General features: G+C 41.7%; 1 protein-coding gene across 17 annotated transcripts in view; it reads left to right on the top strand.

Moving 5' to 3' along the window:
- Positions 1-11,401, top strand: part of ENOX1 (ecto-NOX disulfide-thiol exchanger 1) — a 772,227-nt gene extending 760,826 nt beyond the window's left edge. For all 17 annotated transcript variants that reach the window (XM_060194781.1, XM_060194780.1, XM_060194779.1 and 14 more), the window contains 2 exons: positions 1,678-1,763; positions 10,568-11,401. In XM_060194781.1, the coding sequence (XP_060050764.1) occupies positions 1,678-1,763; positions 10,568-10,699 (218 nt within the window). In that variant the 3' untranslated portion in view covers positions 10,700-11,401. The remainder of the gene's footprint in view (positions 1-1,677; positions 1,764-10,567) is intronic.
- Positions 11,402-12,005: the final 604 nt, after the last annotated feature.

The following is a 12,005-nucleotide window of genomic DNA, read 5'->3' as shown; positions in this document are numbered from 1 at the left end:
CAAACAGGGCTGGGGAGAGAGCATTTCATGCCTGAGGCCCCAGGTCTAAGCCAGGCTGCACCAAAAACCAATTTGCACTTGGTTAAGGGCACATAATCACTATGCACAAAAGGATCTGGGTTCAAGCCCCTGTTCCCCACCAGAAGGTGTCTATTTTTCTCTCCTTTTCCATTTCTCTGTCTTGTCAAAGAAAAATAAAAGTAGAAATTAAAAAAAAAAAGGAAAAATTTGCCACCAGGAGCCACGGATTCATCATGGTGGCAATAAATATAAATGTCCACCTGTATATGGAGAGGAGAACCAGAGCAGTGCTGAGGACCTCGTGCTCCCAAGGTCAATGCTGTATCCACTATGCTACCTCCTGGGCCACAAAACTATTACCTTTTATCACCTTATTTTATAAAAGGACATTTTAGCAAAAAGATGTTCTAGCTCAGGAAAACAGCTTTAGCATTAAGGAGAAGTATAATGAATTGCTTCTAGCTCATTTCACTGAAAAATCAGTGGAAACCTCATACAAGCAGTGCTCTGTGGACAGACCTTTCTAGAGCATGTCTACAGCCTAAGGAAGAGCTGAGAATTGCTCTTTAAAAATTGACTCTCATCCCAAAAATTCCCAAGCACCACAGGAAACCTGACTCCAAAGGAATCCAAGGTTGTCCTGCAGTTGATGTGGTGAAGGCCATATGCTCCTCCAGCATTCATTCTGATGGGGGGGGGGGGCTTGTCTGACCTTTGGCAATCAAGCATATATGCATTAATAAAAACAGAATGAGAGGGTCTGTCCTCAGAATTAATTCCTCTTAATGTCTGTAAAAAAGAAAAAAAAAAAAAGTCAGAACACAATTTCTTACAGTGTAAGGAGCTAACTTCCTTATTTTCATGATATTTGGTTTTGGACCTAGAAGCAGGACAGGTAGGAAGGTGAGACTGGGCTTCCACACCAACAACCAGCCTTTCATTTGTCAGCAGAATGCATGACAGAAACCTGCAGGAATCCACCCACTCCTAGACCATGTACCTTATAGGGGTGCTGGGGAGGGGGCTCCCCTTAGCCATCAACAGTGACCAGTAGCACATGCTTCAGGGAGAACTTGTGGTTCCTGCAGTGGGACTCAGGAGACAGAGACTGTACTTTCCATAAGTAGCAGTTACAATTAGCAGCAAAATCTGAGGCCATGATACGAGCCATTTCTATAACGCAAGGTCCACAGAGGGAACAAAGATCATTTTATCTTTCCAGTAACTGCACTTTTATATTAGTAAATCAAGCATAAAATTACTGGTTGAAATGCTTCCAGGAATCATTGTTTAGAAGCACCTTTATTCACTTGCATATTATTGCAGAGCCTAGCTTTTTTATCTACTTTCGCTCCAGGTAACAGAGTACTTACTGCTTGGCCTGTTGTTGAAAAGACTTGCATGTCTGAGGCTCCAAAGTTCAATCCCAGCACCAACATTAGCCAGAGAAGAACAGTGCTGTGGTTTAAGAAAATAAAAGTGTGTGTGTGTGTGTGTGTGTGTGTGTGTGTGTGTGTGTGTGTGTGTTTTGAAAATACCAAATATTCAGTGAGTATTAGACCAAAATGCAGTCCATCGGAAGCACCACTGGGATCAGCATTGTCTGAGACTCTTACTCAATTCTCACTATGCCCAATGGTTGTCTTTTTAATCCAGGCATCATATCAACATTTCTTCACGTCCATCCCTTTGGAGCCAACATAGAATACCTCTGGTCATACATGCAGCAGCTGGACTCTAAGGTAAGTTCTCCATCTCAAGTGGCCTTGTCTTGCTAACATGTGAGCTGCCCCAGGAGGTTAAGAGCACGGAGAAGTTTGTTATTTTTCCCTTGAAGGACTTTAGTTTGGGGGCAGCTGGCTGTCTTTTCACCTGCAGTTATCTAAAATAACAGTGGCCATCGGCAGCTGCCAAATTACTTTAAAAACCCATCTGAGAGATTTGGCCTGAGAGTTCCCCAAACAAGGGAGAAATCAGGTCAGCTAATGGGGCATTTTCCTAGACCCTGTTCTCACAGGAGCCTGTATTAGGACACCACAGCAGAAGGAAAAATCACCTCATATAACATGGAGACCTGATCTGACTTTGAGAAAATTGCATTAGTAGTGTTTTTTTTCCAGCATTACTTTCTAAGTGGAAAAAAACCAAACACTGGCAGAGTTAATCTCAGTTGTGCCCCTCAGGGTTGCACCAGCATCCAAATGTCACTCATTCTCAATCAGCTTTCCTCTCAGCCCATTGCAGTGTTTGTGTGCTGAAAGAGCAGAAACAAAAAGCTCTCAATCTGTGTATCAAATCCCAGTGAATAATGAGTGGGGCCTCCGTGGAAGTAAAGTGGTGTCATTAACCAGCTCTGCCTGGGGAGGACACAGGGGCCTGCCACTAAGCAGCTTGTTACATGACCTTCCGTGAGGGAAATAGAATACAGAGATTTTCCAGAACACACAGCAAATGCATGGGCCCACAGCTGCTTGGCCTTTGCAGTGGTCTTCTGCTTCCTGACAGAGAGAAATCCTCTGCAACAAAAGCATTTGTTAGTCACTGAGGTTCATGCCTTTTTAGCCTCTCGAGATTATAAGGTTCTTAGAGTTCAGAATGCTGTTATTGTCTTCTGTGTTCAGAGATGAAGTGAGAAGGATAGGACAGCGGTGTTGCTTTGTTGATGGGCTGGTTTTTTCCTTCACTGGTATTCTTAGTCTTGAATTTCACTGCTACCTTTTCCTGGAAGATTCAATGAAATAACACTTGCCTCAATGTGCTTGGCATGGAATAAGCCCTCAAGAAATGATTCCTATTGTTGCTAGTATTGTTGGCATTATTTCCTTTTCTTTCTGGAAACCCCAAGTGGAAAGCTTTTGTTGAAAGGCTCAACCCTGCCTGTGATGGAACTGTGTTTATTAGGAGTTCTACACAGGGATAAAGGGAAATACAAGAGGTGGTGATTAATCTAAATGATATGGAGCATATGAATTTCACATGGCCCCTTAAATTGTGTAGGCCAGTTTCCAATCAAGTAGTCTTCCTGTCCTTCATAATGACATTTTTGATGGCCTCTTCTAAATGTGTCAGCTCTCTTATCAGAAACATATCATGGGGGTTGTGTGTCAGTGCAACTGATAAAGCACACAAGTTACCATATGCAAGGACCCATGTTTGAACTCTTAGTCCCCACCTGCAGGTGTCTTTGTCACTAAAAAAAAAAAAAAAAAGCTACTGGGAGCAGTCAATTTGTCATGCAGGCACTGAGCACCAGTGATATAACCCTGATAGCAAAAATAAAACAAACAGAACAAACAGTATTTTCTGTGCTAAGTGAGAAAGAATCACTCTGAGGAAGAAAGGGTGGATGGGGTGAGATGACTTCCTGAGTCAACAGAGATGCCCTGTGTGTGGGCAGGACCGTTCTTACCAACAGGCAGTGCTACTGTGAAAACAGTTTCCAGCCCATATATAGGACCTCCCACCTAAGCCCTTCAAGCCCACTCACCAGTCCTAAGCAGGAAGGATTCTGTATGTTTAGGAGGGAAAACTAGCAGATGAACTTTTCCTGTCTTAGAGATGAGAGGAAGTATCCCTTTGACCTTCCTCAGTTGATATACTCTTGAGGGGATTAGAACTCAGTTTTCCAAGTGTGTCCAGCTGCCCCCTATTGCCAAGACCAGGGTTGATGTGACGGCTGTGAATGAAAAGGCCCAACACTTTGAGTCTTTTCAGCTCTGGCTTATGGTGGTACAAGAGATTGAACCTAGGACTTTGGAGCCTCAGGCATGAAAGTCTCATGCTAAAAACATACTTACGGAAACAATTAAAGTGCCTGTGATTCCAATTAACCTTATTGGGAAGCATGCTCAGACTGCAGGTGGGTCCATGAAAGTTTCCAGCACTGTCCATGAGGTCACCCTCTAAATAACCTTTAAGATTGTACCTATTCTGGTGCTTCCCAGCACAGCATGTAAATAATTTTGTGCTCCCTCCCTCCTTGGCAGCCTGGAATGAATGTGTTTTCCAGATAGCACAGCTCCTCTGGGAACAGTATGACAGAGTGGTAGAAACTGACCAAGTTACCAGAGACCCAGTGAGGTCTGACAGTCATGGGTTTTCACTTACCCAGTTCTATCCTAGGGACTAGAGAAACAAAAGATACCTAGAATAAGTCATTTGAGCCAACGAAGAGGAATAGTGATTCGCAGGAGGTATCCTTGAGGTCACACATGTTCTAGCAACTTCTCCTCCCCCCAGGTCTTCATTGCCAGGCATCTATATACTGATGCCATGCTCTGAAAGAAAATCTGGTTTTGCAGTTGATTTCTCTGAGCCCGCAGCTCTGTGTCTTTTTAGTATCACAAACAAGAACCCTCTTCATTTGGCTCCCCTGGCTTGATTGATATGGGACACAGAATCAGCCATTCCCATAATAAAATTGATTTGTGTCTACTTGTGACAATTTATGCATGTGCTTAGAGACCAGGAAAGGAGGCTGAGGCTAGCATCAGCAAGCCAGAAAATAAATCAAGCAGATCTTATAAATTACCTCTATGGCATTAGCACACAGGCCTCTGGTTGTATGGGGGTCTTTACTCCTCATCTTTTGTTTCTTTTTAATTAGAAAATCAAGGACCAGTGAAATAGCTCCTTTGGATAGTGCATTGCTTTACCATGTGTACAACCAAAGTTCAAGGCTAGCCTTATTGCAGTGAAGGGCACTTCAGTGATGTGGTCTCTCTTACTCTCTGCTTCTATCTACAAATAAACTAGCAAGTCAGACCTTGCTAAAAAGAATGTTAGTTTTTTTCTTATGTAAACAAAACGGGTGGGAGGAACCAAGACTAAAAGTAAGGGGGGTGATGAGAGTATGTTTAGGACAGTCTTCCCCACTTTCTAGAGCCTGTGATACAGGGCACAAAGAGGAATATGATGGCATACATGGCACAAGCTTCTAACCTCCATGTGTCCCACAGAATTAACCACATAAATTGGATTCTTATCATTATCATTGTGAGAGAGGGAAGACAGGACTGAATTTCATACAAGAAGCCATGCACAGGCTTCAGTCTAGATTCTCACCAGCTGAGAAGCAGCAGAGACTGAGAGAAGGACCTTGGAAAGACCATCCCATACAAATGGTGAGGCAATTGGCTAATTTCACTCTCACCTCAGAAGGAAGGTCAGAGCACTCTGTTTTCTGTAATAATTCCAGGACCAAAAAATTATTGGTAGGACAGTAGTGTTGTAAAAGCAGAACTGTAAGTGATGACAGACTATTTTACAAAAGAACAAAACAGAGGAAATAAAAGTATTTTAAAAGTGAAAATGCTTTGGCCAGAATGTCAGGGTAGAAAAAAGATTTTAAAACCATCAAACAAGCCTGAGAGCAGTTTCTCCCTGACCTTTCTTCTGGCTTGAGTTACAAACACCCTTAAAAGAAATGCTCTAGAATTTATCCAGTCTAGAATAGGTACTTGGGGTGATCTGTTGTGTACATGTGACACACTTGGACCTACATTTTTAGTTTTTTATGGCAAAATCAGAATGTGATGTTGCACTGCCAACAGCTGCAAACTAGAGTTAATTTCTGAAGACACTGATTGCCACCATATTATTTCCTGGCTCAGAATCTAAGGAAGAGCTAACTGGTTATCCAAACTGATTAATCAGGAAAATTTCAAATCCCACTTTCACGGCGTGCCTCGGTGTCTTCGTGGGTTATCACCTGCAACAAATAGCTGCATATCTGAAAAGCAGTTATAATTCTATCTGGCATACAGTATTCATGTTAATGGTGGTTGCTATTTATTTGGTTCTTTATACACAAAAGGCCTGTTACATTTCCTCAACTGAAGATCATGGGGCTGGGTGGTGACATGGACATTACCATGCTCAAGGACCTGGGTTTAAGCTCCCTGGTCCCCACTTATAGGAAGGAAACTTCACAAGTGGTGGAGTCATGCAGGCACTGAGCCCCAGTAATAACCCTGCTGGGGAAAAAAAATCACTGCCACAACCGTGTAGACAGATGCATTGTACATGACTTGCTCAAAGGCTGGTAAATTATACATGGTGAGATGAGCACTCAAGGCCAAGTTCTCAGACAGTCACTGATTTTTTTTTCCCCAAATAGGAATGATATTTAGACAAGTTGACTAATCAGTCAGTCCTACCAAGTGAGGACTTTGCTAGGTAAATAAGCTTTCTGATGATAGTGCTTGAAATCTAGTCTCCAATCAAAAGAAACTCAGAAAAGCACCATTTCCCATGATTCACTGGCTGTTTTGATGACAGGCTCCTGTGGAGTTACCTAAGATTAGCATATAAATGTGTACAAAGCTGGTTGGGAAAACACCATTCCCAGTACCATAGTTCTATGTCCCCAGTCCCTCCACTGGAAACTTCAGTAATTCTCCCAAGATCACAAACAAGGGTTTTCTATTATTTCTATATTCCTGCCTTCTCTTCCTTTCTAAGTCACACCTACACATATTTATTATTACATCAGAGTCCTTTCTTTTTTTCCTCTTCTCTCTGAGTCCTGATGGAATTTGGGTTCAGAGCCCTCTGGGAGCATGGGCCAAAATTCTTTGGGAGTTGGGGGAGTGTAGAAGGTGAGCGTTCTGGCTTCTATAATTGCTTCCCAGTGGACATGCCTTGCCACTTGATCCAGACAACCAGCTTGTTACTATCTTTGTCTAGAAAGGTGAGGTCATCTGCCCAGGGAAGTCAGAATAGAATCACTCAGGCTTCCTGTCCCTGAGCAGAGAGTCAGTGACCCTACTGGATTGCTTCTGGTTCTAATTCTAATGCCTTCCACCAGCTGTAGTGGCTGGCATCAATTTGAGAACATCCAGGAAGGTAACTCAGCCTGTCCTTGGGTTTGGCACCCCATGACAAGAAAGGCAAAAACAAAATAGAACATCAAATGCAGAGCAGTCTCCCTCACACACGGCCAGGGAGCAGGGATCTGAACCTAGCTCAAAATGGCAGAAGTTCCTGGGCTCCTGTCCTCACAGACACCCATCAGATATAAAACACTATGTGGAACAACATCTGAGAGTGAGCAGTAACACAGCCCCTCTAAGTCCCCAACCTTTAAGATCTCTTGCCATAGTAACTATCTTTGAAACAAACACTAGGCTTGCAACCAGGAGACCCCAAAAGCCTTGGAGACTAGAAGCCACTCTGACATGACAGGCACTAGTCCCGAGTCCCAAGGCAGATGTAGCTACGTGAAAATCAGCTAGTGAACGAGACTCACTAGGTGATTTCAAGTGTGCTGTTGGCCTTGCTTCACACTAGTATCATTTAGAAGCGAGCTCACATACTTGTCCCTCAGGGAATACTAGTCCCTCCACTTGTCTGAAAGCCTCAGAGTCTTCCAGGACTCTCCAGTAAGGGTACAAGTAGCAGTAGAGAACAAGTCTTACAATTCAAAATTAAGGTAGACTGTTATCTACATAGAACATTCTATGTGAACCTTAAATGCTAAAAATAGTCATCAAACCTTAAAGGAAGAAAACAAGTAGAGGAAAGCTCTAAGAACAGTCAAAATCAATTAACATAATCTTGATCTCAAAACAAAAATTTGCTGGGGTAGCCTGAGGGTGCTTCTAGAGCTAGTACTCTCTGGGTTGGAGAGAACTCATCTGGAGCTGATCTAGGCTGCTGTGTGGGAGAGGGATCAGGAACTCGTGCCACACTAACTTCGCAGGAGATACACTCTGGAACTCTCGGAGCCAGAAAGCAATTTCCAAGTGTCTTTAATCAGAAGAGCAGCTGTTTTTATACCTCCAAGTAGGGTGGAAACAGGATGTGACATAGAGAGGGTGGAGCGAAAAGTGACTGGTGGAAGATCAGGGTGTGACAAGGAGAGGATCAGGGTGTGACCAGGAGAGGTGAGAATTCTACCACTAAACCACCAATGCCCTGGAGGGAGTGTGGTGCTTTATGTAAATGTAAAAGTGATTTATGTAAATAGACCAAAGCTTTGAATGGGATCAAATCAATCCCTATATAGGCATATGGTTAAGCAGAAGCCAGGGGGAGCTGGCATACTACCCAACAAAAACTGAGTGGTATTATCCCCCCTGGATTCAAACAGTATGATTCAAAATAGTATGGGATTGGCATACTGAGACATAAATCAATAAGCTGAATAGAGAGTCCAGATATAAACCCACAGAAAAGACTGTCAATAAATTTGTAACTAAGGAAGCAAGGAAATCTGAGACAGAAGACAGTCTTTTCAATAAATATCTGGGCAGTCTGGACAGCTGTATGTGAAAGAGTAAAACTAGACCACTACCTTAAACTACAAATAAAATTTAACTGGGACATGGGTTAGGACCTTGAATATAAGAACTGAAACCATAAGATCACTGGCAGCGAGAGAGACATAGGTAGTAAGCTAGCTCCTTGGCTTTAGGATAGTAAGGGAAGCAAAAGAAAGATCACATCAAACCAACAAGCTTCTATGTAGCAGAGAAACCCATCTGCAAATGATGAGAGCCTAGAAATACCTCAGTGGTAGAGCACAGGACTTTCAAGCCTGAAGCCACATCACATCACACCAGAGCTAAGTGGTGTTCTACTTTCCTATGCTTTATCCCTCCCTCCCTCATAAAAAAGTTTTTAAAAAGACAACCTACTGGATGCGAGAAGATAGTTGCTGGTAGAGCACAGAGCTTGCATGCCTGCAGTTCAATCCCTGGTACCACATTACCTGAGTGATACTCTGGAATATCTTGATTTTTTTTTTATTATCTTTCTTTATTGGAGAGACACACCTGCAACATTGCTTCACCACTCACAAAGCCTTCCCCCTACAGGTGGGGGTGGGGGCTCGAATCCAGGTCCACCACAGCCCGGCCCCCACTCTTCTTTTTTTAATAACCTCACATTAAATGTCTAAAAGGGTTAGTATTTCAAATTTTGATTAAAAAAAAATAGGCAGAGGGCCAATAAGCACATAGAAAGATGCTCCAAGATCATCAATCATCAGGGAAATGCAAATTGAACCTCAGTGAGAAGCCACCTCACTCCAAGGCTGCTGCTGTGAAGAAGTAGAGGAATGGCAGCCCCTCCTCCCCTCCCACACACACACTGTGGAAAACAGTATGGGTGGAATTCCTGCCACATGATCCAAATCTACTTTCTCAAATTTCCCTGATGAAAATAAAAACACCAATTTGAAAATATACATTCAGTGAAAGCATTACTTATAATATCCAATGTATAGAAACCACCTTAGTAGGTACTGATGCGTGAACAGATAAAGAGGCTGCAGTGCAATGGATTACTACTCAGCTATCAAAAATGGAGACTTCACCGTTTTCAGCCGATCTTGGATGGACCTTGAAAAAGTCAGAAACAGAAGGATGAATATGGGATGATCTCATTCTCAGGCAGAAGTTGCAAAACAAGATCAGAAGAGAAAACACAAGTAGAACCTGAACTGGAGTTGGCATATTGCACCAAAGTAAAAGACTCTGGGTTGGGAAGGGAGGGGAGAATACAGGTCCAAAAAGGATGGCAGAGGACCTAGTGGGGGCTGTATTGTTATATGGAAAACTGAGAAATGTTATGCATGTACAAATTATTATATTTACTGTCGAATGTAAAACATTAATTTCCCAATAAAGGGGGAAAAAAAGAGGCTGCAGTGGAAGACGGGTCATAAAGAACGCAACCTCAACATCTGTGAGCATGAATAAACTTTGAGGTTCACATGCTAGGTGAAATAAGTCAGAAAGACATTCTGGATTTACTTATATGTGAAAGGAAATAAATCAGTGGCTGTTGGGTAGTAGGGTAAGAAGGTAGAACTGTAGTAAGATTCTCAAAAACCTTTGAGGATGGCTATGTCTGTATTGATGCTTGGGGTTATTATTATTTTGCCCCCAGGGCTATCACTGGAACTGTACTATGAATCTACTGCTCCTATGGCCATTTCTTTAATAGGACAGAGAAACTGAGAGGGGAGGGGAAGATAAGACACCTGCTTCTCCACTAGGAGTCTAGGATCCTTGTACTCTGTGCACTTAACCCGGTGTACCACCACCTTGGGGTAATTATTTCATAATTGTATATATGTGTCAAAACAAATTTTATGAATGCAGTCAATTTTATGTCAGTTATACCTTGATGGAACTATGAAATGGATACAGATGACAGCATTTGCCATGGGGACAGGACACTGATGAAGATGCTTTGCACAATGCTTGATGAAAAAAAATAAATACTTTTAAAAGGTCATATCACTATGACCTTTTAATCAGACTTCTGTGGGTTAACCCAAGAATCTTATGATCCTTTCAACAGTGTTTCATGGAGAAAAATATTCAAATAATTCACACCAAAAACCTAAGGTATAATTCATTTCCACTTTCAGGACTCTAACTGAAATTGTATTATTATTGGCCTAAGAATATTGAATATATGATGTGAAAAGTGCTCATTTTTTAGGACATCACTTGACACTCTACAGATTGTTCTTTCCACTGGAAAAGCACACACTTAGCCAACCCTAAGTCACTTCTCTTTCTCTCCCTAACAGATATCCGCCAATGAGATCGAGATGCTTCTGATGAGACTGCCGCGCATGTTCAAACAGGAGTTCACAGGGGTGGGAGCCACGCTGGAGAAAAGGTGGAAGTTGTGTGCCTTTGAAGGGATTAAAACTACCTGAGTGTGAAGAGCAAGAACATCTTAGGATGAACCCAGCGAGGCTGGTCCGGCATGTCTGTGAGTGGCAGTGTAATTGTGTACTGGTTCCTTAAGACAAACAGAGCTTCATACTGTGACAGATCTGCTTCCTGCAAAAACCAATGGCTCCAAGAACTTAAAATAAGCTTCATTGGAGAAGAGCTCACCCAGCAAGATATTTAAAATGAATGATGGTGTAGCGAAGGATGTTGCTAGGCTACAGAGCCCTGTATGTAATGTATAGCTGAAATCATTCAATGACATCTTGAGGGGATTTTTCTGTTTTAGTAAAAAAAAAAAAAAATTTTACAGTGAGGAAAAATCATACCAAAAGAAAACTTGAATCTGTGTTTGATCAGTTATTGTATTTTGTAAATTAAGTTATATGTTGTTCCAGGGACTTTTGCCTTATTGAAGAGGCAGAAAAAATGTGATTGGACTCCTTGAGAATGCTTTATCAAAAATATTATTTTTCTAATGTAATTATTCTCCATCATATGTTCTTTTAATTTGGACTGCATAACAATTTTCATAAAATGTAAATAAAGGGAAAATTAGTGCTACTGTCTTGTACTTGGTATGTAATATTCAAGTTTATACATTAAAATAAACATTCAGTAAATATTCCTGTTACAAATTTTATAGCAAAGATATTAATTTTTTTCAATAAATGACTTCTACCAGATTGGTATTGCGAATTATTCAGCCGTTTCTCCCATGTCATTTTTTAAATTTTATTAGTGGCTTAATATCAATCCACAAAATCATGAGATAAGAAGGGTATAATTCCATATCATACCCAACACCAGAGTTCTGTATCCCCCATCCTAATTATATATATCTGCCTTTTCTTCCTTTATAAGTTACACCCACACCTATTGCTACTTCTGAATGTCCTTTTTCCTCTTCTCTCTCACGGTTCAAAATTCATTGGGGGGAATAGAAGGTGGGAGTTCTGGCTTCTGTGACTGCTTCTCTTATGGGCACTGGCAGGTTGATGAATATACCCAGCCTGTTTCTAGGAGTAGATGAGATTAGGGATCTTTGAGTGGAGGGAAGTTAGGAAGCCTATTTTTCCTTGAGGCCCATAATATTTTATTGAACTTGATAGCTAACTTAACAAAACATTGTCTGGGAAGATGGTGTCAGAGTTGAGGCTAGGGCAGAGAGTAGCTCCTAAACTTGAAAATCTATGAATAAAATTAACTGTATACCCCATCAACCTGACCCAAGGCCCATATATATTTGTACTTAGCACAGGAGCCTGTGTAATCTCGGAATGAGACCCT

Source organism: Erinaceus europaeus, chromosome 7 (assembly GCF_950295315.1).
Source record: "Erinaceus europaeus chromosome 7, mEriEur2.1, whole genome shotgun sequence".
Taxonomy (NCBI): Eukaryota; Metazoa; Chordata; class Mammalia; order Eulipotyphla; family Erinaceidae; genus Erinaceus; species Erinaceus europaeus.
The sequence above is the reverse complement of the archived record's forward strand: the minus strand, read 5'-3'. Positions and strand labels throughout refer to the sequence as shown.